At 37.0% G+C, this 24,155-nt stretch overlaps 1 protein-coding gene across 1 annotated transcript in view; it reads right to left on the bottom strand.

Moving 5' to 3' along the window:
* Positions 1-24,155, bottom strand: part of ZDHHC2 (zinc finger DHHC-type containing 2) — a 67,625-nt gene that overhangs the window by 10,769 nt on the left and 32,701 nt on the right. Inside the window, exons 3-10 of the mRNA XM_027530132.1 lie at positions 23,759-23,853; positions 16,539-16,659; positions 10,732-10,801; positions 9,976-10,008; positions 5,532-5,652; positions 2,852-2,984; positions 620-746; positions 255-347 (exon numbers count right to left, since the gene is read on the bottom strand). Coding sequence (XP_027385933.1) covers positions 255-347; positions 620-746; positions 2,852-2,984; positions 5,532-5,652; positions 9,976-10,008; positions 10,732-10,801; positions 16,539-16,659; positions 23,759-23,853 — 793 coding nt within the window. The remainder of the gene's footprint in view (positions 1-254; positions 348-619; positions 747-2,851; positions 2,985-5,531; positions 5,653-9,975; positions 10,009-10,731; positions 10,802-16,538; positions 16,660-23,758; positions 23,854-24,155) is intronic.

The following is a 24,155-nucleotide window of genomic DNA, read 5'->3' on the forward strand; positions in this document are numbered from 1 at the left end:
ATCATAATATATTTCAGTCAACTTACAGAGAATTAACACCTGTTTACTGACTTCCCAGATGAATCACAGAATTTTATAATTATGACTGACGTTCCCTACAGACTCCAACCTCAGTCACACTTTCCTCCCGCCCTTGTTCCAACCTGGAAACCAGTGTAGTAAATGATCCTAAGTTTATTTTTTTCCTTAAGCAAAGGACACCACAGGATAAACTATATTATTTGAAAGTAAAATAGAAAAAAAAATGGGCTTACTTTTTAGATGATGAATTCAATCCTGCAGGAGTAGATGGTTGCTCAGGATCCTGGTTAACAAGGCAAGTTGGAAAGGAGCAGCCATCACCTAGACTATAATTAAAATAAAAAGTTACAATTGTGCAGTAAAAGAAAGATGATCTCTGTGAGCAGAACACAGTTACATTATGGACAAAACATATCTCAGACACTGGCTTCAGTACAGTATGTTTATGGAGATGTGAGTCAACTGATTTCCACTTTGATATAATAGTGGATCATAAAATAATCCTTTAAAAAATAAGAGTTCTTATGCAGAAGGACAGAGTTCTTCTGTTGAATTACTTTCAGTAGTCTAAACCCTGAAAATTTTCACAACAAAATACCTTGAAAAAATGGGTAGCAACCAGTACCTCTTCTCATCACCAAAAACCTGGAGCATATTTTTACCGAAACCCAAGCTGAATCCATTCTTATCTGTTCCATGTCGAAATACTGGGCTTCTAAATGCCTCTAGAAAAGATGGCAGAGCAACCACATAAGGAAAGAGCACATCAACTAGCAAGCACTATAATTAGAAAGGAGTGGATTAAATGAAGAAACTCTAAAAACCCAAGGCTAGCCTCCTGCGACTCTTTATATGTCTGTCAACAGCCCCACAGATGAAGACTGTCTTTTCTTTTAAAACAAACTTAAAATATGATTAGATCTATTGTAGTTTTTAAGTAACCCTTTTATTTCTGCAGCAGCACATGTGTATTGTAAAAAATGAAAAAACACAAACAAGCAAATAATTTAAAACTCTACATCTTCTAGACAGCTGAATGGACAGAGAGATAAGATAGATATAAATATATATTTTTTAAATCAAAATGAGACTAAAGATACATTCTATAACCTTCTTTCAACTAATAATTTCCATTTTCCAATTTCACTAGAATTTTATGTCATCCAATCATAAATTTTCTTCTAGCTAATCAAAAAGGTACTTTAAAACTCTCTGTCTAAATCAGGATGCAATGCAGGGTCACACATCATGGGTGGTTATGCTCACGAGGTTGAGAGAAGCTGTGTGACTTTGCTCAATATCACACAAAAAGTAAATGACACGATTGGAATTTGAACAAGGTCATCAAAGTTCTGTCCTTTATGCTACATTTTCATCTTAAATAATGCTGAGATGCAAAACCTAAAATGTTAGTTTTGGGATTTTCTATGTGAATAAACATAGAAGTATAATGATTTCTGTCCATTATTTGAGAAAGGAAAAATCTAACTAGCAGAGTCAAGGTACTATGAAAAATGTGGTGATTTGCAAGATTCTTAATATTTATTACCCTAGTTTATAGCTTTTTATAAAACTTTTTAATAATTATAGGACCATATTGTTCAGACGAAATCCTTTCAGTGTTCCAAGTAAAATCTACAAGTTTCTAAAATTGAAAGCTTAGTAGAAACACTTACATTTGAAAAATAATTTAATTGCTCTACAATTTGAATTGCTCTATAATTTGAAATATGATACTTCATTTAGAAAGTACTTTATTATACCAATATTTTCACTCTGCTAGTACTTCAGGTGATTAGATTTCACCTCAATATTGAAAAATAAACATTCACAATTATATACAATTAATTTTCATTATTTTAATAACAATCTCATAACTTGAGTATCCTTTGCGATCAAAAGAAATTATAAGTCCTGGCTGCATTCTGAAACCCCTATTCTTAGTCTAGAAGACTCCATTTAGCTTAGTCCCTGCTTACTTCTCAAACTTCATAGTACATTTTTTTTGTTCTTTAGCTTTCTATGAATAGTTTCTCAAACATATGTAGCTCTTTTAAAAAAAAAAATGAGATGAAATACAGAGAACATAAAATTGGTCACTTTAAGGTGAATATTTCAGTGGCATTTAGTAATTCATATTTTTTTGCAATCAATACCTATACCAAATTCCAAAATATTTTAATCACCTCAAAAGAAACCCTATACTAATTAAAGTAGTCATTCTTTACTCCATCTTCTTCCCACCCTTTGGAAATTATCAAAATGCTTCTTTCTCCATGGATATTTCCTATAAATGGAATTATACGACATGTAACTTTTCTAGTTGACTTCTTTTATTTAGGACGTTTCTGACGTTCATACAGGTTGTAGCACTGCTTTGCTATATCCGATCTCTGCAGGGCTTTTGAACATACTGTTTTCTCTGCCTGAGATGTTCTAGCTCTTTCCATGACTTCTTAACTACTTTCTGTTTTCATGAACTCTTCCCTGACCACTCCTTCTAGATAGCTTCCCTATTACCATCCCAGCCCTTGATTCATAACTCAACATCCTGTTTGTTTCTTTCAAAACACTTTGTAATTAGGTTTATGTTTGGTTATCGATTTTCTTCGTTGCTCACCACTGTATATATACACAATGCTTTGCACACGATGGACAGTTTAAAAATACACGGAATGAGTGAATCTGTATTTGTCCCACCAGACAATGTGGGAATTAAGAGTGGTTTTTAGAACTTCAGGACAGGTTAGCATTTAACCATATGGCAACCTCTGATGAATATTTAGTTTTGCATTGAAAGTTCTGTTAACTACAATAATCATATACTCACCTAATGTAGATTTATTTTTGCTGACTAGCCAACAATGATAGCCAAACAGAGAAGACAAGCTGACAGAAAACATAGCTGCAGCAAAGAATAAAAACATAATATGGAACTTGGCTTGAGTATCAGGTAGGCCATTCTATAAAGAGAGGGAGAAAATAAAATGTTTTGTCAAAGGAATGAGTATTCTCCTAATTTGATAAGTCTTTTTTTGTTGTTGTTTAAAATTTTTCTTAAATTTAGATATGGAGAAAGATATACAGCTTTATATTAAAACTGCAAGGGAAAAATACATCTTTAAACTCAAATCAATGCTTACTATAACATGAATATACATATATCTATGGAAAAGATATTAAAATTTTGGATATTTATTTTGTATAACCAAATTCATAGAACAATTATAATAGTATGTGTGTAAACTACACAAGTAGGAAGCAAGATAAAAGGAGCTATAAAATTTTTATAATTTATAAAATTTGTTTTTAATTTACTTTCTGAAAATGTTTTGTTAACATACTCTAGATTTACAAATGTTTAAACATTATTTTATTATAATGCCAGAAAATGGAGGATAAGTGGCATGATTTAGCTAGTCTTCTCACTGACGTTTTACATCACTGCAAATGACAAAATCAACTACAAACACATACAACACGCTCACAATAATGCTTCAAGCTACCTTGGATAATGTCAGCACAGAAAAGTTCACCACCAGTGCATAACACCTGTCTAAAATAAACCTTAACAATACCCATGGGATAAAAAAGACCATCAAAGCACAACCAGACTGACTCTCCTAGTCTACGCATCTAAGGAGACCTGGAGTCCCTCTAGAATGTGGGCTTAGGAACACTCAGTGAAGCACCAGAGATGCTAGGATGTGTCTCCTTCTGACATTCGGTTTCAATATCCTGTCAGATTGAGCCAGGTCACAAGACCTCACTGATACCTTTTGACAGCAGTGTTCTCACTGTGAAAGCCAGTCAATCCTTTATACATGTATTTGTGGTTTGGAAGTAAAACCATCCACGAGAATGAGGAACTGTAAGGCCATGTGCTCTCAGACATCCACGAGAGATCATTCTTCCAGATGGACACCGCAAGTACCCTCGAATGCTAGGACATGCTCGTTTACCTGTGTATTTCTAGCGCTTAGCAATGTTACTGACACATAGTAGGTATCAATAAATCTTTAGCATTGAATGTGATTCAAATCTCACATCAATGATCTAATAATTCATAGAGTCTTTCCATAATAAAGGATAATTTAATGAATGTAATAAGGCAACTCTGGCAGGGATAACTGCTTTTTATATTGTATGGTATTCATGGGGACTATCTTGCGGTACTTAAAATACATAGTGTGTGTGTGTTAGTCGCTCAGTCATGTCTGACTCTGCAACCCCACAGACTGTAGCCCCCCCAGGCTTCTCTGTCCATGGAATTCGCCAGGCAAGAATACTGGAGTGGGTTGCCATTCCCTTCCCAGATGTAAACTAGCTGCTGATAAGTTGCTTCAGTCGTGTCCGACTCTCTGCGACCCCATAGACGGCAGCCCACCAGCCTCCTCTGTCCCTGGGATTGTCCAGGCAAGAATACTGGAGTGGGTTGCCATTCCCTTTCCAAATGTAAACCAGCTGCTGCTAAGTCGCTTCAGTCATGTCCGACTCTCTGCGACCCCATAGATGGCAGCCCACCAGGCTCCTCTGTTCCTGGGATTCTCCAGGCAAGAATACTGGAGTGGGCTGCCATTTTCTACTCCAAAATACACAGTACTAATTCTGTTTTGCTTACATTTAAAATATACAGCACAGAAAACAAATGAGTTGCCTAAAGCATGCACTTAATATCAATTCAGCACTTGATTGATATTCTAGTTTAATAATCTTTTTACACATAAAGAAGAACTTCTCTTTTAAATACTAAGAAAAAAAATCTTATATAGTCACTTCTTGTTATTCGCAGTGGTGATGGTCTTTAAAGTTGCCATGAACACTGAAATTATAATTCCCGAACCATTGCCCCTGGGAAGATACGGGTTTCTGGTCACAACATTTTTGTCAAATGATCAATGACCTTGTTCTGTGTGTTTCTGCTTATAAAACCTAATTGATACCTTATTTAATATGCATTAAATAAGAGAACTCACAGCCAACAGCACCATAAGTCATGTCTGAAGGAAGCTTATCTATATACATGTATTTCCTCCATGAGGCACATCACGGTCTCTTCTTTTGCTCAGAAAATTAGACAGCACTTCAGTGCTAGGCTTGAAGGCCTTTTAAACAATGAAATCACCAACAAAAAAAGCACAAAAATGCAAAAGACACAGCACTAAATAGACTTAAAAGCACACTCATTTACAGTATAAGAGTTCAAACAGGAAGGCAATAAGACCTTTGGTTTGATCTCAACTGGAAGCGTGTACGTGGGTGACTCAGATTTTTCCTACTCTGTGTATGCTTGCAAATGACCACAAAAGTTACGCTGAGTATTGACTTTGAGGTTTAAAATAAATGTTAGCAAGTAGGTGAATTCACAAACACAGAATCTGCGAATAATGAGGAATGACTATATATAAATTAGCTCTATTCTATAAAATTAGTGTCTGGATTAAGTCACTATTGAAAGTCTATATATGTATTTTTGTATTCCAAAAAAAGTCACCAAGGTAATAACTTACGGTCCAAAATTTGATAAAATACTGTAAGTCTGTAGCAGCAATAAAAACGCAGTACAGCAGAGAATAAGCCAAGAAAAGGAGGAAAAATTTATAATTTGAAAATCCAACACAATTGTTCACCCTGTTAACAAAACAAAAACATTTTCAGTGACTTTTATGCTGTTACCCTGGGTACACATATGCTCAACCTTAACACAAGTATTTGATTTCCTAACATTAAAATTTATTGGCATTTCTTTAAGCATAACTCAAAAGATTTCTTTTTAAAAATTATCTAAAGATTTTTTTACACATACAAACATTAAAAACTCCATTTCACTAAAAAGGAATTTCTATGTTCAAACTAGAAATTTGATATGTAATATTGCTTTAATTACTCATGACCCCTGTATTTCCTGTCCAATTATACAAATAAGCACATGCCCTAAGTATTGATCTTGTGAGAAATCTATTAACACCAAACAGATAAGAGGGATTTTCTAAATTCTTTTCTGTGTTACCTTTGGATTTGATTTCTATGATTAAGTAATTTTAAACCTTTTTAAGTTTTCCAAAATTAGACGAGAGGTCTTTACAGACTGCTTGCATGCTGACGGTACAGCACTGAAGCAACCAGATTATCAAAACATCTTAAAGGGCAGGTTTAAGGAAAGAAACAGGACTGGGAGCCAGACAGCCAGGTCGTCACGTACATTCGATGCTAAATAGCTATGTGTCCCTGACAAAGTGCCATAATTTCTAAGGGTTTCCTTTTCCTCATCTGTCAAATCAGCACTCTGAGATCCTTTCTGAGAACCAGGTCTCTATGCTATGATCTGAATCTCCAAAAATGGAGATTCAGAATTCTCAGCTCTTACTCTGAAATCACTGTATTTGGAAAGGGCGGTTTAAGAACTCAAACTACTGTATCAATAAACATAAATACAAATACAACTCATACTTTATAGTCACACTTCTTCTATCAAACCTTATTTTGCCTCTTTCTATTAAGACAAGGGAATTCCTAGATGATAAATGTGACACAACAGTTAAGTGGAATTGGTTGTTATCTTCATGGGCAGTGAACCCAGGAATTAACAATAAAAATAATAAACTCACTGCACAGAACACACAGATGTTTCTTCTTTCACCTGTGTGTGTGTGTGTGTGTGTGTGTGACTCAGTCATGTCCGAATCTTTGCGACCCCATGGACTGTAGCCCACCAGGCTCCTCTGTCCATGGGATTCTCCAGGCAAGAACACTGGAGTGGGTTGCCATGTCCTTCTCCAGCAAACACCTTTGTTCCTACTCAGTACCGGCATAAGATAATCTTCCTCCTTACTGACTTTGCCAATAAATGAATTGTTTCTCTTTCTCTATTGTTGAGGAGAAACAATAGTCATATGAAAAATGTTTACTCAATTACATAAGATGAACACGAACTAGGTCCGCTATACGTCATGGGCCTAGAGTTAGCAATACTGTTACTACATGCTTAAAACTTTGTTAAGAGGACAGAGTTCATGGTAAGGGTTCTTAAAATTAAAACTTTTTTAATTTAAAAAAATTCAAAAGTTAAACATTGGACTTACGGATAAACCAAAATTTGGAACAAAAATGGAAAATGTTTATATCTTCTACCTCCAAAAATATAAGGTAAAGGAAACAGCATTAGATGTAGTAATTTTGGAGCCTAAGGGTATTGTGTATGACAGATTCATAAAGAAGGCAAAACTGTGGGTGCACACCGAATGAAATCAGTTACACTGGCAGCCCAAGAGATTCCAGTGTGAGTGCGAACCAGTCACTGAGACTGTCTCTTAACAACATCTGAATCAAATAATGGTAAGAAGTAATATTGCAAACAGGTCCATACAAGCTGAGTCTAAATGTGTTCTGTCACAAAAGGAGAGAGGATATCCCCATGCTTATCTGTGTTGGTTACTAGAGGAGTGAATGGGAGACAGAGGCTGGGGTGTTAAGATTGGCCACGTGGATGTCCAGACAATGACGCTTCTGTGAACGAGGGGAACATGAGATGGGACAGGAAAGACCACTGCTCTTCCTGCAGGAATGTAAGAACCAGCTTTTGTACTAGATGACAAATAGTGTTTTTATAGAAAGGAAAATGATCTTGAACGGAGATTTTTACATCTAATTTAGCTTACTTTAACTTCTACAGGGGCATGCTATGATTTGCCATGTCAAAGTCAAGAAACAGAGAAGGTTAGTCAATAAAGACTGAGCTTGGTAAGAATGTTATACTTGAGATCATATTTATTTTTAATAATAACTTACTCTCTACCTGACAGACAGCTTTTGGTTAGACATTTTTAACTGCCTACTACTTTGAAGACTCAATTTGAAAAGTGCATGTACTCTGAATCTGAATGCCTTTATATGGAGAAATAAACACATTCTAGGTAAACATCCCTTACACATTCATTTAAACTCAGTTAAACAGCTCTTGGCTCTGTTTTAGGGAAACTGCTTTCTGAGTCTAAATTGGAAAAAGAACATAATATAAAAAAAGGTGGAAAGAAAGTGGCCGCTGAGGTCCAAACAACTTGATATATGACTTTTAAGTCCACTCTGGAACTTTTCTGAGCCTCACTTTCCTCTTGTTTAAAAATGGGACAAATAATTTCTAATAATATCTGTCATGGTTATAAGGATTACAGATTTTACAGATATATGGATATATCATCTCTAGACATTACAAGCACTCAATAAACTGAATCTGAAATTATTTAATTAGTGCCACCTAACCATTCGCAGCCTTGTCAAAGAATATTATTAGTATAATTAATAAATTTAAAAATTATATTAAAAAGAAAAAACACTAATTTGATAGGATAGCCAATAATGCAAAGACTACAGGATATCTACTTTAGTTTAAAAAGAAGTGTGAGGTTGGTCCCCTGCACCCCAGAGGGTATTCTGGCCACAGCAGATACGTTAAAGTCATCACGAACAGGAGGCATGGTTCTCTGATTTTTCAAACACTAAAAGTTGACAGATCCTGAGATTCAAAATCATATACAAGACCTGTATAAAAAGGTTGCCTCACTATAAGTCTTAATAAGTGACTGTTACATTTACATAATGACTGTAGAAAAGATCTCATAGATTAATATGAAAACATTTCCAGGATATATTAAGTGAAGGGGGGGAAAGGCAGAGAGACTCAGGCCATAAAATTGGAAATACCAGTGGGAAGAGAACTTGCTAAGAAAGAGAACAGAATGAATTAAATGAAGGAAAGAATGAGGAAAGAAAAGAGTCATCACAAATGAAAATTGTTACTTCAAACAGAGGTTATTTACCAATATCTTTCTCTAAGAGGAGCATTATTTTCATAGGAGTTAGTTAGCCTTAACCTGATAATTATAGTAGAAAATCTAGGAGAAGAAAAGTAAGAGGTACCCTGGGGAGAGATAAAGAACACTGCAAACCTGACATCCCGCTACTGTTTCTGGAAGCTAAGGTAACTGTTCACTATGTATGCTTCCCCCACCTCTGGCGTAGGTTTGCGGGTACATCTACTTTGCCTGAAAGTCAAAGTCACTCAGTCATGTCCGACTCTTTGTGACCCCAAGAACTATACAGTCCATGGAATTCTCCAAGCCAGAATACTGGAGTGGGTAGCCTTTCCCTTCTCCAAGAGATATTCCCAACCTAGGGATCGAACCCAGGTCTCCTGCATTGCAGGTGGATTCTTTATCAGCTGAGCCACCAGGGAAGCCCTACCTTGCCTAGCGCCAACCATGAAAGAAGGCAAGGCTTGGAGAATGATTATGCTTAATGTCCAAATCCAACCTGACTGGCAACCTTGGTGTGGTCTCACAGGGATGTGTACACTGAGATGAAAAGTTATAAGGGAGAAAAGCCAACCTTCATTAGTTACTTAGATCTTTCAAATAATCCTCTAGTCAGTTACCTAATTTCATGACTTAGAAATTTTTAAAAAAATTTTAATGAATTCTAAGTGGAAACCCTTGTTGAAACACATGTGTGTATTTACAGATCTGCTATTCTACTCCTTAACATTAAGTTCTATTTAAAACATTGTTAAATCTTTAGATGAATTCATTCCTTATTAGATACTTCAAGTGAAGTGTTATGTATAATTTATGTGCACATTTTGGTGTAATTTCTGTATTCTAGAAGTATTCTAGAATCTCTCTGTTTATGCATGTGCATACAAAGAAAACCATTTGTTCTGAGCAAATGTAAGGAAATAAGTTTTACATTGTTAACCTACTGGTGTTAAAATTATTTCATGGAAACTCATGGAATAAAGACTATTTTGAGCTAACTAAACAAACTCTACAAACTAAACCTAAAGGGACTCCCTAGGTTAGCTAAGGCAAGATTTCATTTATAAACAGATTTAAATAGATCAATGATTCAACTTATTGTTATAAAGGACAGAAACTTCTTTAAGTATAGAGCCACACTCACCATGGGCAATGATGATCCATCTTCAAAATACATCTAAGAAGAAACCACACACACAAAATTCAGCATCCCACAAAAGTTTAATCCCAATGTTATAAAATGAAATACTATTTCAAAAGAGTTGTAGCAGGTAAAATATTGCAAAATTATTTACTTATCTAAAACCTGAATAATAGCAAAAGGCCTCATTAAAATAAACATTATAGCCAATTCTAGATGATACAAAAATAGAACTTTAAATTCAAAATATACATGCTTTAAGATGTAAATAAAATAACTCATTTTCTAAAAATACAATATGTTAATATACAACTATTTTATGCTGAAGAAAGTACAAAATGTCAACAGATTTACAGACAGTCTGGATAAAACTTGTCCATTAATGTCCAACCGTAAGACAAGTATATGGTACTGTTCTTGTGGTATATCAAGTATGTAACATCGGACTGTCATGAAGCCAACTGGATTATCTTTATAAAAAGGAAATGAGTCATAGAAATTTTTCTTAACTAGAACTAGCCAAGAATGAGCTGCTAAAATCATGCACTTCATTCAAGTCACAAAGAATCTGGGGGAACAGAGACAACGGATCATGGCCCTTAGCCATACTCGTATTTACGCAAGTGCTGGTCATATCTCCTAAATAAAGGCCTGATAAAAGGAGAAAAGGAAATAATCTGGAAAGCAACGAGAAAAGAAACACATTTAAAAAAACCCACGGGTGTGTAGACATTTTAGAAGTAAAGGGTTTTTTCTTACTTATCACAGACGGAACAGTGGTGGCAGCGATCTGGTTTTATAAGTTGGCATCTGTCACAATAGCGGATTGCTAGGAACAAAAAGCTCCACTTAGCCTTAGATGTAACAGTGAATTGAATACACAGTTAAACAGCTTTTAATCATTTATCCAAATTTAAATTCTATAAAGCATAATGAATTTAAATTTGATAGAAATGACATATTTGACTGCATAAATACAAAAATGAAATGATTTGACTATAGCCTCAGTTCTCTGCAGAGAGTTCCCAAGAATAGATCTTTCGGGGAAATTTTTCTCAGGCATGCTCAACTATAAATATACTATCTAGTTACAAAGGAATCACAGACTTACAAAGGCTGCAACCATGTCCATTTTCACCAAAGTAAACAGAATGTCTCCCTTGATTAATCATTTCGTTTCCTGGACTCTGCCAGGATGACTAGGTAAAGGATACAACCACATTTTAGAAGTTTTTTGAGAAAGACATTTTAGAAATTTGTGAATAAATTCAACTAGCTGTTTGAATTGGGAAAGAGTTCACATCTTCCCTGCTGGGTGAGATGCAAGATGAGGAGTGAGTATTCCAAGAGGTACTTCCACCAGAGAATTTTAATTCTTGTGACTGAAGTCCTGAGCCTTTCTTCTCTAAAACAGACATCAGAGACAGTTGTGGATGATTGGAGATGCTCTTTCAGTACACAGGCATCGGACAGGATGCCCTCAGTCTGCCAAAATTACAGGAGATTTGTTAAGTGGGCAGTACAGTAGGGCCAGCAGAACCAAACGAGCAAACTTAAAATCTGGAAAACATACTTGCAGCAAGCAGTTATCAAGATTATATTAGCTAATATCACAATCTCTAAAAAAAGGAAAAAATTGTTATAAACTAAGAATAAAAAGAGCTTTAAGACAACAGGCCTAGAAGGAGTTGTTTTCAATACTGAAATAAGTCCTTAATCATCCCCTTATAACTTTCTTTTTCAGGAATTCCAGAGATGAATGGCATGGCCTGCTCATCTCCTGAATGAAGATGTCTCACAGGGACATTCCAGGTGAAGCTCTAAAGTATCCCTGGCTCATGCCAGGTATCAAAATGGGAGCAGTGTTGTCCAGAAGGAATATAATGTAAGCCACACGAGTACTGTTAAACTCTCTAGGAGCTATGTTAAAAGAAGTAAAAAAAAAAGGTGGGGGGAGATTAATTTTAATGATATATTTTATCTCACCTAATACATATTTCAACATATAATTATTATATTAGTTATAAATACATGTAACATTATATTTTATATTAGTATATACAAATGAAGTGTGTGAACATCAACTGAACCTTTCTGTTGCTTTTAAATAGCCTTTAAAACCTGTTCTGTGTTTTTCACTTATAGTCAAATTTGAAGCTGTCATAATCACAAAAGACTAGTGGTTTCCATAATGGGCAGCATGGGTTTAAAGTCACACAATTTCCATGTGAGTTTTGTTGGGCAATTGTACATTCTAAGTGGTGATTATTTCTTAATTACACAGGGGGTGGGGTGCACCTTGCAAATTAAAGTGGGCGGTAACTCAAAAATATTTTGAAATTTTTCATTTATAATCTTTTTTGTGAAAGTCTTTTTGTTCATGGTTTTTCAGAAACGGAAATTTAGTCTTATAATTAAAACACACTCCATGTGCCAGATCAGATTCAACTAAAATCATCCCACTGGAATTTAAAGTAAGCCATCTGATTATCATTTAAAAAGTCCTAACAGTGGAGGGGGAATTTTAACTGTCTTGCTTGAATCTTCTGAGAATTTATTCATGTATTATTTATATAATTTAAAACTTTTTTGGTAAATACTGAAAAGGAAACACTACCAACATCTGTGTGCAGAGTGATAACCTAATTACATCACTTCTAATGGTAATTTTCCTAGTCAAAAAGTCTACAAATATTTTTTTGTAGGAAAGGATCGATAGCAAGGGAGAGCTGGAAAAGCAAATAGTCCTCATTAATAAAAATAATAATATAATAGAGTTTGGAGAGCCCCATAAGAAATCAGGAGATGGTTGGATCAAAAAGAAAGCACAGGACAAAAAGAAGTGAGATGAACAGTCTTCACACTTGCCTCACACACCCAAGACTGTACATGGTTGAATTTGTTCTCTATGCATAGCAGTCAATATAACCTAGGTAGTCACTATTTTTCTCTTTCAGGTTTGGAGGAAAGACCGTGGATCTAGAATGAACGGGAAAACCCTCAATTATACTACTATCCATTTTCTTCAATTCTCTAAGACATATCAAGTGTGTGGACACCAACTGAGCCTTTCAGTTGCTTCGGTCCATGGCCTTTCTCAGGGTGAGGAAGGAAGTTATCTGAACAACCCACGGGTTTTGGCCGAGGGTGGGGTAAGAAAAAGGACCCTCATATTCCTGCCTTGGGGGCACTGTGGCCCTCCACTGCATGTCCACTCTGCATTCATGATTACCTTTACACCCCACATATTCCAGAGAGAGATTAACCACACCAACATTATCATCTGTTTATTAAACTTCCTGTAATTTAATCTAGTCTATGACTCTAGTCAGCTAAAATTGATTTCAGCATGCATCCAGAAGTTTTGCACTAAAAATATAAAGACTATATTAGCAAATTCAGATTCTGTTCCAGACTGTCAAAAATATTGAGAATGATAAGTTCATCCCAGGAGATAGGCATACAATATAAGAGAAGATAATCTTCAATTCAGTTCAGTTCAGTCGCTCAGTCATGTCCTACTCTTTGCAACCCCATGAATCGCAGCATCCCGGCCTCCCTGTCCATCACCAATTCCCAGACTCCACCCAAACTCATGTCCGTTGAGTCGGTGATGCCATCCAGCCATCTCATCCTGTTATCCTCTTTTCCTCCCACCTTCAATCTTTCCCAGTATTAAGGTCTTTTCCAATGAGTCAGTTCTTCGCATCAGGTGGCCAAAGTATTGGAGCTTCAACTTCAGCATCAGTCCTTCCAATGAATATTCAGGACTGATTTCCTTTAGGATGGACTGGTTGGATCTCCTTGCGGTCCAAGGGACTCTCAAGAGTTTTCTCTAACACCACAGTTCAAAAGCATGAATTTTTTGGTACTCAGCTTTCTTTATAGACCAACTCTCACATCCATACGTAACTACTGGAAAAACCATAGCTTTGACTAGATGGACCTTGTTAGCAAAGTAATGTCTCTGCTTTTATAATATGCTGTCTAGGTTGCTCATAACTTTCCTTCCAAGGAACAAGCATCACGTAATTCGCACAAGGAGATGACATAAATCCAAACTGCAGTTGTTATTAATGAACACTAATTCTTTGTTCTGATATGACTTAGTCTTAATTTGGTGCATCAAGGGGTCTAGTAGAAAAAGCACTCCATATCTGCTGGCTCATCGAAAAAGCAAGAGAGTTCCAGAAAAACATCTATTTCTGCTTTATTGACTATGCCAAAGCCTTTGACTGTGTGGATCACAATAAACTGTGGGAAATTCTGAAAGAGATAGGAATACCAGACCACCTGACCTGCCTCTTGAGAAACCTGTATGCAGGTCAGGAAGCAACAGTTAGAACTGGACATGGAACAACAGACTGGTTCCGAATAGGAAAAGGAGTACATCAAGGCTGTATATTGTCACCCTGCTTATTTAACTTATATGCAGAGTACATCATGAGAAATGCTGGGCTGGAAGAAACACAAGCTGGAATCAATATTTCCAGGAGAAATATCAATAACCTCAGATATGCAGATGACACCACCCTAATGGCAGAAAGTGAAGAGGAACTAAAAAGCCTCTTGATGAAAGTAAAAGAGGAGAGTGAAAAAGTTGGCTTAAAGCTCAACATTCAGAAAACGAAGATCATGGCATCTGCTCCCATCACTTCATGGGAAATAGATGGGGAAACAGTGGAAACAGTGTCAGACTTTAATTTTGGGGGCTCCAAAATCACTGCAGATGGTGATTGCAGCCATGAAATTAAAAGACACTTACTCCTTGGAAGGAAAGTTATGACCAACCTAAATAGCATATTCAAAAGCAGAGACATTACTTTGCCAACAAAGGTCCGTCTAGTCAAGGCTATGGTTTTTCCAGTGGTCATATATGGATGTGAAAGTTGGATTGTGAAGAAAGCTGAGCACCAAAGAATTGATGCTTTTGAACTGTGGTGTTGGAGAAGACTCTTGAGAGTCCCTTGGACTGCAAGGAGATCCAACCAGTCCATCCTAAAGGAGATCAGTCCTGGGTGTTCATTGGAAGGACTGATGCTAAAGCTGAAACTCCAATACTTTGGCCACCTCATGCGAAGAGTTGACTCATTGGAAAAGGCTCTGATGCTGGGAGGGATTGAGGGCAGGAGGAGAAGGGGACGACAGAGGAGGAGATGGTTGGATGGCATCACTGACTCGATGGACATGAGTTTGGGTGAACTCCGGGAGTTGGTGACAGACAGGGAGGCCTGGCATGCTGCGATTCATGGGGTCGCAAAGAGTCGGACACGACTGAGCGACTGAACTGAACTGAGGAATGTGGAAACTAGATTTTTGCACCTGATACTGTCACTGCCATTAAATAGTTTTGGAAACTTGTGCAGTAATTTACTTTTAGGGGGTTTAAATTTCCTCCATATTAGTTTAGGCCCATCTAGGGTAAATATATATACACATATACAGAAACACATTTCTATCTTTGTGGGATAGAATCAGTGGCATAATATCAAATGAGGGAATCACTACTTGCTCACTGACAAGCAGTAAAAACAAACAGGAAAACATCATGCGTGAGACTTAGAGTTATACTGAATTATGATTCTAAAGTGAGTCAGAATTGAATATATACAATATAAAAATATTAATGAGATATTTTACAGTCCTTTTTTCCTCCTAGGTCTTTGAATTAGTTGTGTGTCTTCTACTTAGAGTACATCTCAATTTGGACGAGCCATGTTTTAAGGCTCAAAAGCCACATGGAGGTTGTGGCCACTGCAGTGGGCAGCACACAGCCAATCACAAAGTTTCTGGGTGAGCCTTTGGTGGGCAAGCACCAGGCATCCGAGTGTGTCAGCTTTTTTTTAATAACATATTTTTTAAAAGTCTTTACTGAATTTGTTACAATATTGCTTCTGTTTTATGTTTTGGGTTTTTGACTGTTGAGGAATGTGGGGTTTTAGCTCCCGGACAAGGGATCGAACCCACACCCCTAAGAAGGTGTGGTTGTAATCACTGGCCCACCAGGGAAGTCCCCATGTGTGTCAGTTTTTAAGACAATTACTTGATTAGATAGCTGTTAAATGACCTAAAAAATTTGACCCAAGTAAATGAGATTTATTGGGTTGTATTTGTAAAAAGAAAAAAGAATTACTACAAATTTTAAAGATAAACTGTATCAATAGCTGAATTGTTTTGTATAATTTATATAATAACTTAAATTTATGTAAATTTATCAACAATATGTTCATTACTATACTGCTCTTTTGACTTAAGAATAGGCAGGTGTGTAATTAAAACTTTAAAAATGAACACAATTACAAATCAAGATTTCAGCAGTTCTAACATCTTCACTGAGTCACAGCTAGGAAGGCAGAATAGAAGGCAAGCCAGTTCTGACTTGGTTGAGATCTCTATGTCATAGCCTTATCAGATTTCCATCCTGTTTTATGGGATTCTATAAAAGACAGTTAATAACAGTCTGGGCCATAGCACAGTGTGTTTCAATGAGCGTTTGAGTGTCAAGTACAGACATGCTTTCTAACCGTCACCCCAACCCGTCCTGCTAAGCGCTCATGGTCCTCTACCTCCGGACATGGTCCTCGTGTAGATGGGGAGGTCTTTGGCTGCTCGCCGAAGGACTTCCTGATGGGCTTCTCCTCTAGGCTCTCTCTCCAGCAATTCTTTCTCTGCATAAGAGAGATGGAACTGTGGAAGAAACTTAAATATTAATCAGTGCTCACAAAGGAATAACATATTGATCTACTATACCCACAAAAAAGGTATTTATAAAATATTAACAGGACATAGCATATATATTCAAAGAGGCAGTGGGGTATGAAATCTGGGCAAGTCTATTCATCCCGTAGTTTATAAATCTAGAAAAGGGGAAAAATGATAACGCTTGCTTCCTCAGATCTTTATGAACCTCAAGAGGAAAAGAGAATGTAAAAGTGTTTTTACAAACTGTAGAGTTCTACCCAAGTATTAGTTATATTAGTAGATGAAATGGCAAAACAAACCAATTAGCTCAATGGATGTAGTTTACAATCAGTTATAATTAGAAACAAAAATAGAAACAAATACATCAAGCAAGTATTCTCATGTAGAGGGAGTTTTAACTTAGGGATAATCATTACATGAATTCTTTAGCACTCAAAAGAAGTAGTCTTTAATTTTACTTCTTATACTGCAAATTTTGTCCCACCAATTTAAAAAAATACTTCTTTGAGAAAATGAAAATCTGTTTGAGTTCCAACTTGATAATCACACAAAAAATTTTAAGTCTGTTCAAACTCCTATAAATATGCTCTAGGAGACATGTACAAGGATATTCACATAATCACTGTTTGAAACATAAAAAACTAAACCCAAATGTCCATCAAGGATAATGGATAAATAACTTGGAGTATAATCCATCCAAATAACTTGAATCCCATATGGCACCTAACATTCAGTGAACTACAGCTGTGTACAACCAGGACTATCAATATACTGATGAACAAATATATAAAATAAACTATTATACACGTTATTTTTAGGGATATGACAAAAATTATTCATGGGACTGTGTACCTTGTTTGGAAATAGTTTTGAGTGATAGAAAATGGATAACATCAAACAAAACTATAATACTGTAAATAGTCAAGAAAGGATAGGGTCAATCTAAGAGAAAGTATCTATTAACTTTCTATTGCTCTGCCTAGAACACTATTCCTCACACTCTCTGGATGGCTCTTTCTCATGCTGCAGGTTTCAGCTTAAATGCCATCTTCTCAAGGGACTTCCGTGACTCCCTTACTCGAGTAGGGACCCTAGTAACTCGTCCCCTCCCCTCGCTGTATTCTCCATCAGGTCCATGTGCGCTTTCTTTGTGTGGCACACCATAAATTGAATTTATTTTGTTGGTTCATTTGCCCTTTGTCTCTCTCTTTCACAGCCTGTAACCCCACTAAGTCTCAGCACAGAGTAAGTCCTCTGTGAGAACTGTGGAATGGACAAAGGAACAAGTCCCAGCAGCCCTAAGTCAGAGCGTCGAAAATCGAGGCAAAAGTTTTTTTATACTCTAGTCTCTAGCTTTCCATCGTCAGAACCCTGATTCCCACAATTCAGGTAGATTTGTCTCCCTTGTTCGTGTGTAAAATTAATTTAAAACCTAGCACTGAAAATTAGTAAAAGACTTAATAATAGTCAAAAGGAATAAAACTATCAACATTTTATTACATTTTCTACAGAGTTCTGGATCTTTTTAACCTTAGAGGTAAGTTCTAGTGAGTGATGGAACTGGATGGCTCCTCGGTATGTTTAATACTTTTATAAATAAATGTAACACACCGCATCCATCAGGTCCAAAAGACCAAATACTGTTTGGTAGAACTATTACTTATCTAAGACGGATGTCAAAATCCCGAATGCTATCTTGGAATGCACCAAATACGCACTCCCCTTCCTTAGAACACTTCTATGTACAAATGCCTGTCACAGATTTGAGGAAAGGTGACATTTGTAGAGATCTGATGGAATGAAAGATCTCCTGGGGTGTTACCTTTTGATAACACACCCAACCTCCAACCCTCCAGATTGTGGCAGTCCTTTGGCCAGTTAATGCAAGTTGTTTTGCTTTTAAGTAGTTTTATCGATTTTAGAATACTTGGAATTTACCAAAAAGTTGAGAAAATGGTATAAGGTTCCCATATATCCTCTCATCAAACTGCTGATATTCCTAATATCTGGTATTAGTATGGTACATTTAGGACAATTAATGAATCGATATGGATACACTGTTATTAACAACAGTTCATAGTTTACTCAGATTTCCTTAGTTCTTATTGACTCTTATTTCTCTGTTCCAGGGTCCTGTGGAGGATACTACAGTACATTTGTTGTCCACGTTTCCTTAAGTTCCTCTTGGCTATAACAGGTTCTCAGATTTTCCTTGTTTTTGTTGAGCTTGACGATTTTGAATAGTACTGCTGAGGTATTTTATAAAGGTGCTTCTCTACTGGAATCTTTCTGATGTTTTTCAGATGATTAGGCTGGGGTTATGGCTTCTGTGGAGGAAGACCACAGAAGCAAAGTGCCATTCTTCTCAAGAGAACAAACAATCAACGTGACTTAGAACTGTTGATGGTGACTTTAATCACCTGGTTGAGGAGGTGTTTTTCAGGGTTCTCCACTATAAAGTGAATCATTATCTCCCTATCTCATCCTGTAGTCTTTGTAGTCTTTGGAAGGAACTTACTACAGGCAGCCTGCATTTTACAAAGCGGGGATTTATTCCTCCCCTCCTTGAGGGCTATGGTCCATAGGGTCGCATGCATGCATGCATCGGTGAAGGCAGGTACTTCCTTATTTTTTGGCATGATAAGACGCTTCTGGCTCATCTTCAAAATCTCCTGCCCTAGTTCTAGAATCAGCCATTTCTCTAAGGAGTTCTTCTTCCTTTTATTGGAGGATGATATCAGAAATCAACATTTGGAATCAAATACAGTTTTCAGATAAAAGGAGAGTATGATTTCAAAAGGATGTGCAAACTAAGAAAAAAGCAAAATCTAATAACACACAGGAAACTTAGAGAATTGTATTTCCTTTTTTGTTAGTTGTTTCTGACTTAAGAAAAAAAGAAACATATCACCTCATCAGTACCTAAAATATCCAAATTAAAACATAAAACATTGGAAACTTATCTTAAGAAGAGCACACAGTGTGCCAAGACTCTGATGAAACTGGTAGCTTTGGAAACTGCTACAATCCTTTTGGGAAACAATTTGGCAAGTGACTTAAATTTCCTTTGTCTAGTAATTCTACCTCTGATAACTTACATTAAGGAAAATAACCCAAAATATGAGTAAAGCTCTATGAACAAACATGTTAATAACACTATAATATGGAAACTTGGGATCAGCCTAAAACTCCAATGTTTCAGTGAGAATATCATGTTGTTATTAAAAATGGTAATTGTACTTAAAAATAAACCAATGAAGAACTATTACATGAAAAAAAATAAGATTATGTGCCCTCTAAATACAACTAGGAAAAATACCTAGAAAGAAATTCAGAATATAAACTGGCTAAATTAGTGTGGTGGGATTTGTTTTTTTCTTTTTCTGCCTACTCTTCATTTTCAAAATATTATTTAGTATGGTTATATTATTTTTATATTGGAAGAAAATCTTATGAATTGAAAACTTACATTCTCTCAATAGTGACTAGAAGATATTTACGTTATTTTCTTCTATTTTCTCTTTTCCTACATTTAGAATCTCATTTCCAAATGGCAGCTGAAGTCCAGGACCGTCATTTTATAAGTGAGGGTTCTCTGGCTGCTGATCAGTTAAAAAGACTGGCCCAAGATCTTGCATTTTACTAATGGACTAAGATTATTAACCAGCAAACAAGGACTCTTTATTTCATGACAATGGTCTCCAAACTCTTTTGATCATGTAACCCTATCAGTAAAAGAATAATTGGAGACTGTACTGCTAGTATATGCATATTTAGTCATACATATATATTATTAGCTAATATATTATGTACCTTATATATGAAATTTTTAAAAAAGGAGTTGATGTATGGCAAAACCAATACAATATTGTAAAGTAATTAGCCTCCAATTAAAATAAATTTATATTAAAAAATACATACATAAATAAAATTTACTTTTTAACTTAAAAAAATAAATAAATAAAAAGTAAAATATGAATAGAGATTTTGCTATGTTTTTCCTCTATGCTCCAACTGATGTCCTGAGCACCCTTCTCCCCGAATATAGTCTCTACTCCTTTTGCTAGAGCATGGCGTAGGGACAAGAGTGCAGCTGTGAAGGTCAAAAAGACTGTTTTGAATGTTAGCTCTGCCACATGCTAGCAGGAGATAATGAGGAACCAGCAAAGGAGACCAAGAAGGAGCTGCCACTGTGCATAAAAATAAAATTATTTCCATGAGAAAGGAGGTAAGAAAATTCTGGAAAGAAAATAATGGCATGGTTAACAGCAAACAACAATGGCACCCCACTCCAGTGCTCTTGCCTGGAGAATCCCATGGATGGAGGGGCCTGACAGGCTGCGGTCCATGGGGTCGCTAGGAGTCGGACACGACTGAGCGACTTCACTTTCACTTTTCACTTTCATGCATCGGAGAAGGAAATGGCAACCCACTCCAGTGATCTTGCCTGGAGAATCCCAGGGACAGGGGAGCCTGGTGGGCTGCCATCTATGGGGTCGCACAGAGTCAGACACGACTGCAGCGACTTAGCAGCAGCAGCAGAGTATAAAGAGAAGGCAATGGCAACCCACTCCAGTACTCTTGCCTGGAAAATCCCATGGATGGAGGGACCTGGTGGGCTGCAGTCCATGGGGTCGCTAGGAGTCGGACACGACTGAGCGACTTCACTTTCACTTTTCACTTTCATGCACTGGAGAAGGAAATGGCAACCCACTCCAGTGTTCTTGCCTGGAGAATCCCAGGGACAGGGGAGCCTTGTGGGCTGCCATCTATGGGGTCGCACAGAGTTCGACACAACTGAAGCGACTTAGCAGCAGCAGCAGAGTATAAAGAAAGAAGTCCAAAATCTGGACAAGAGTCATTGTTGCCAAGCCAGGGAGTCCAGCCTTTTCCCTGTGGAGTGGGCAGAATCCCTGAGTAGCCAGAAGCAGCAGAGTGAAAGAGTCAAGCCTCAGCTTCAGAATGAAGGATGGATTTCTGCAGGATCCTCGGAATCCCGGAGTGTGGGCAAGATTGGCAGGGGTGACGCCACAGAGGAAACTGCAATGTGTCAAGATGAGAGGGATGACTGAGCCTCCAAATTAGGGCAATGAGGGAAAGTAACGGGAAAAGGGCTGGAACTGAAAAAGAAAAATGAGGAAGTGACACATTTCCAGAATGTGGGTGCTAGGGGAAGGGCGTGGATGGCAAGCTTCTGGCTCGAACGATGACGTGGTTGGCAGTGGCATGAACACGCGTTAGAAACAGATGAGTCACGGTTTGGGGAAGGAGAGGGTGGTGACTTCAGTCTGTGATGGGCTGCGTCTGTAGTGTCAGTGCAATGATCAAGGATGCATGTTTGGCAGGCAGATACAGAAGTTTGAAATTCATGGGGGAGGTCAGGCTAGAAACAGATGTGGAAATTGTGTCAACACAGAGGTGATATGCAAACCACCAGAGTGGATGAGGTGATCTATGATAAAAGTCAGTTTTCTCCTTCAAACCTACGATTCAGGCTATGATGAAGGCAAGAAAGATGATAGGAAGGGAAAAAACATGGTAGAGGGAGGAAAAAGAGGCAGGGGAAGAAAGTGAGAAAAGAAGGGAAAAGGCTACCTCTTGGCACTCTAGAGCAAGCCTGCTATGAATGCTATGCCGATATCTGTGGTTTTGTTTTCAATATCCTTTCTCAGTTCACACAGCGTATTTACTGGCCTTTCTGACCACAGCTGCATTTCAAACAGATTCAGGAAATAATTCACAATGATGCTTAGATCTCTTTCTTTCTTTTTTTTTTCAGGTTAGCCTACTAAAACCACACTATTATTACTGGAGCAAAGTTTATTTCTATTCAACATCTATGTACTAGACTAAGTGCCAAGGATACAACAATGAGTAAAATATAGCCCTTTGCCTCAAGGACATTTAACCAGGATTAAGAACCCAGAAACAAAAAGTTAGCCAGAATAATCTTTTCAAAATGCGTATTTGAACAAATAACTTTATTTAAAACCTTCTGAGCTGAGACTGTTAGATGTTCCTCAGTATCTACTCTGTCCTTGTAACATGGTTAATGTGAAGTGAAAGTTGCTCAGTTGTGTCTGATTTCTTTGCAACATGGACTATATAGTCCATGGATTCTCTGGGCCAGAATACTGGAGTGGGTAGCCTTTCCCTTCTCCAGGGGATCTTCCCAACCCAGGGATCAAACCCAGCTCTCCTGCATTGCAGGCAGATTCTTTACCAGCTGAGCCACAAGTGAAGCCCAAGAATACTAGAGTGGGTAGTCTCTTCCTTCTCCAGTGGATCTTTCTGACCCCAGCAATCGAACTGGGGTCTCCTGCATTGCAGATGGATTCTTTACCAACTGAGCTACCAGGGAAGCCGCATGGTTAACATGGCCACTGAGAATAAAGACCAAACTCCAGTCTTCTGTGCAACCAAATGTGGCCATATAACCAGCTGAATTCTAAATAGAAGTGGAAATGGCATCAGCAAATTTTAGAAAGTCTCCTTAATAAAAAGACATTTACTTCCACTCCTCTTTTCTACTTTCTCTGGTCTGCTGCCTGGAATGTAGATATGATGGCTGGAACTGAAGCAGCCATTTTTAGGTCAAGAAGTAACGCCGTGAATAGATGCTATGTATGTTAGAGTAACAGGAGAGGAGCCTGGGTGCCCAGCAGCTGTAGAGTAGCTACAGACTCTGAAAGTGAGAAAGATTAGGTAAGTTGTTATTTTTTTATTGTTGTTTTTGGTAGCTGACAGCCAACTAATGAACCACTAATATGATAATTATAAGAGAAACATGTCTACCTTCAGCTCTGTCTTTCTATCAACCTATCTACCATCCATCCATCCTTGTGTCTGACTCCGAAGCAGAAGTGGAACATATAACATACTTAATATTGTAAATATAATACTTATACAGTGGAAAAATAATATGTACCAAGTAAAAATTCAACTATTTAACATATTAATATAAAAAAAACACTAGGCTCAATAGGTTTGCAATATTAATAAAAAGACATAAAACTCATTCTTTAGACAGCAATATTTCAGATTTCCATCTTTAGGAGATAACTATACTAATATTTTAACTTACTTCTTTCGAAGGATTCATTGGTAATGTAAAGATAGTTTTCCAATACGACCAGACAAACATTGCAAAAAGTAGATGATAAGCAATCAGGCACACAACTAAAATGAGAGAAACAAAATTATCACTGTAGTACGCGAATACACACTGCAATCATGGTATCACGAAAGGTATACCTGTTCTAAAATAATCAAAGAATTTAATTATTTAGCTACCATCTTATGATCAGAACCCTCCCATCTGTAAACAGGCCCATCTATTGGCAAAACAGCTACAGGAACCTCTCTTAAATTATAAAGATAAGGAAGTTACGCCTGCAACTTTAACTATAAACACAGTGTTAAACAAACATTAAAACATTCAGGCTTTAATAACTTTGCTTCACTAACAAAGAATAGCAAAA

This window comes from Bos indicus x Bos taurus, chromosome 27, assembly GCF_003369695.1.
Source record: "Bos indicus x Bos taurus breed Angus x Brahman F1 hybrid chromosome 27, Bos_hybrid_MaternalHap_v2.0, whole genome shotgun sequence".
NCBI lineage: Eukaryota > Metazoa > Chordata > Mammalia > Artiodactyla > Bovidae > Bos > Bos indicus x Bos taurus.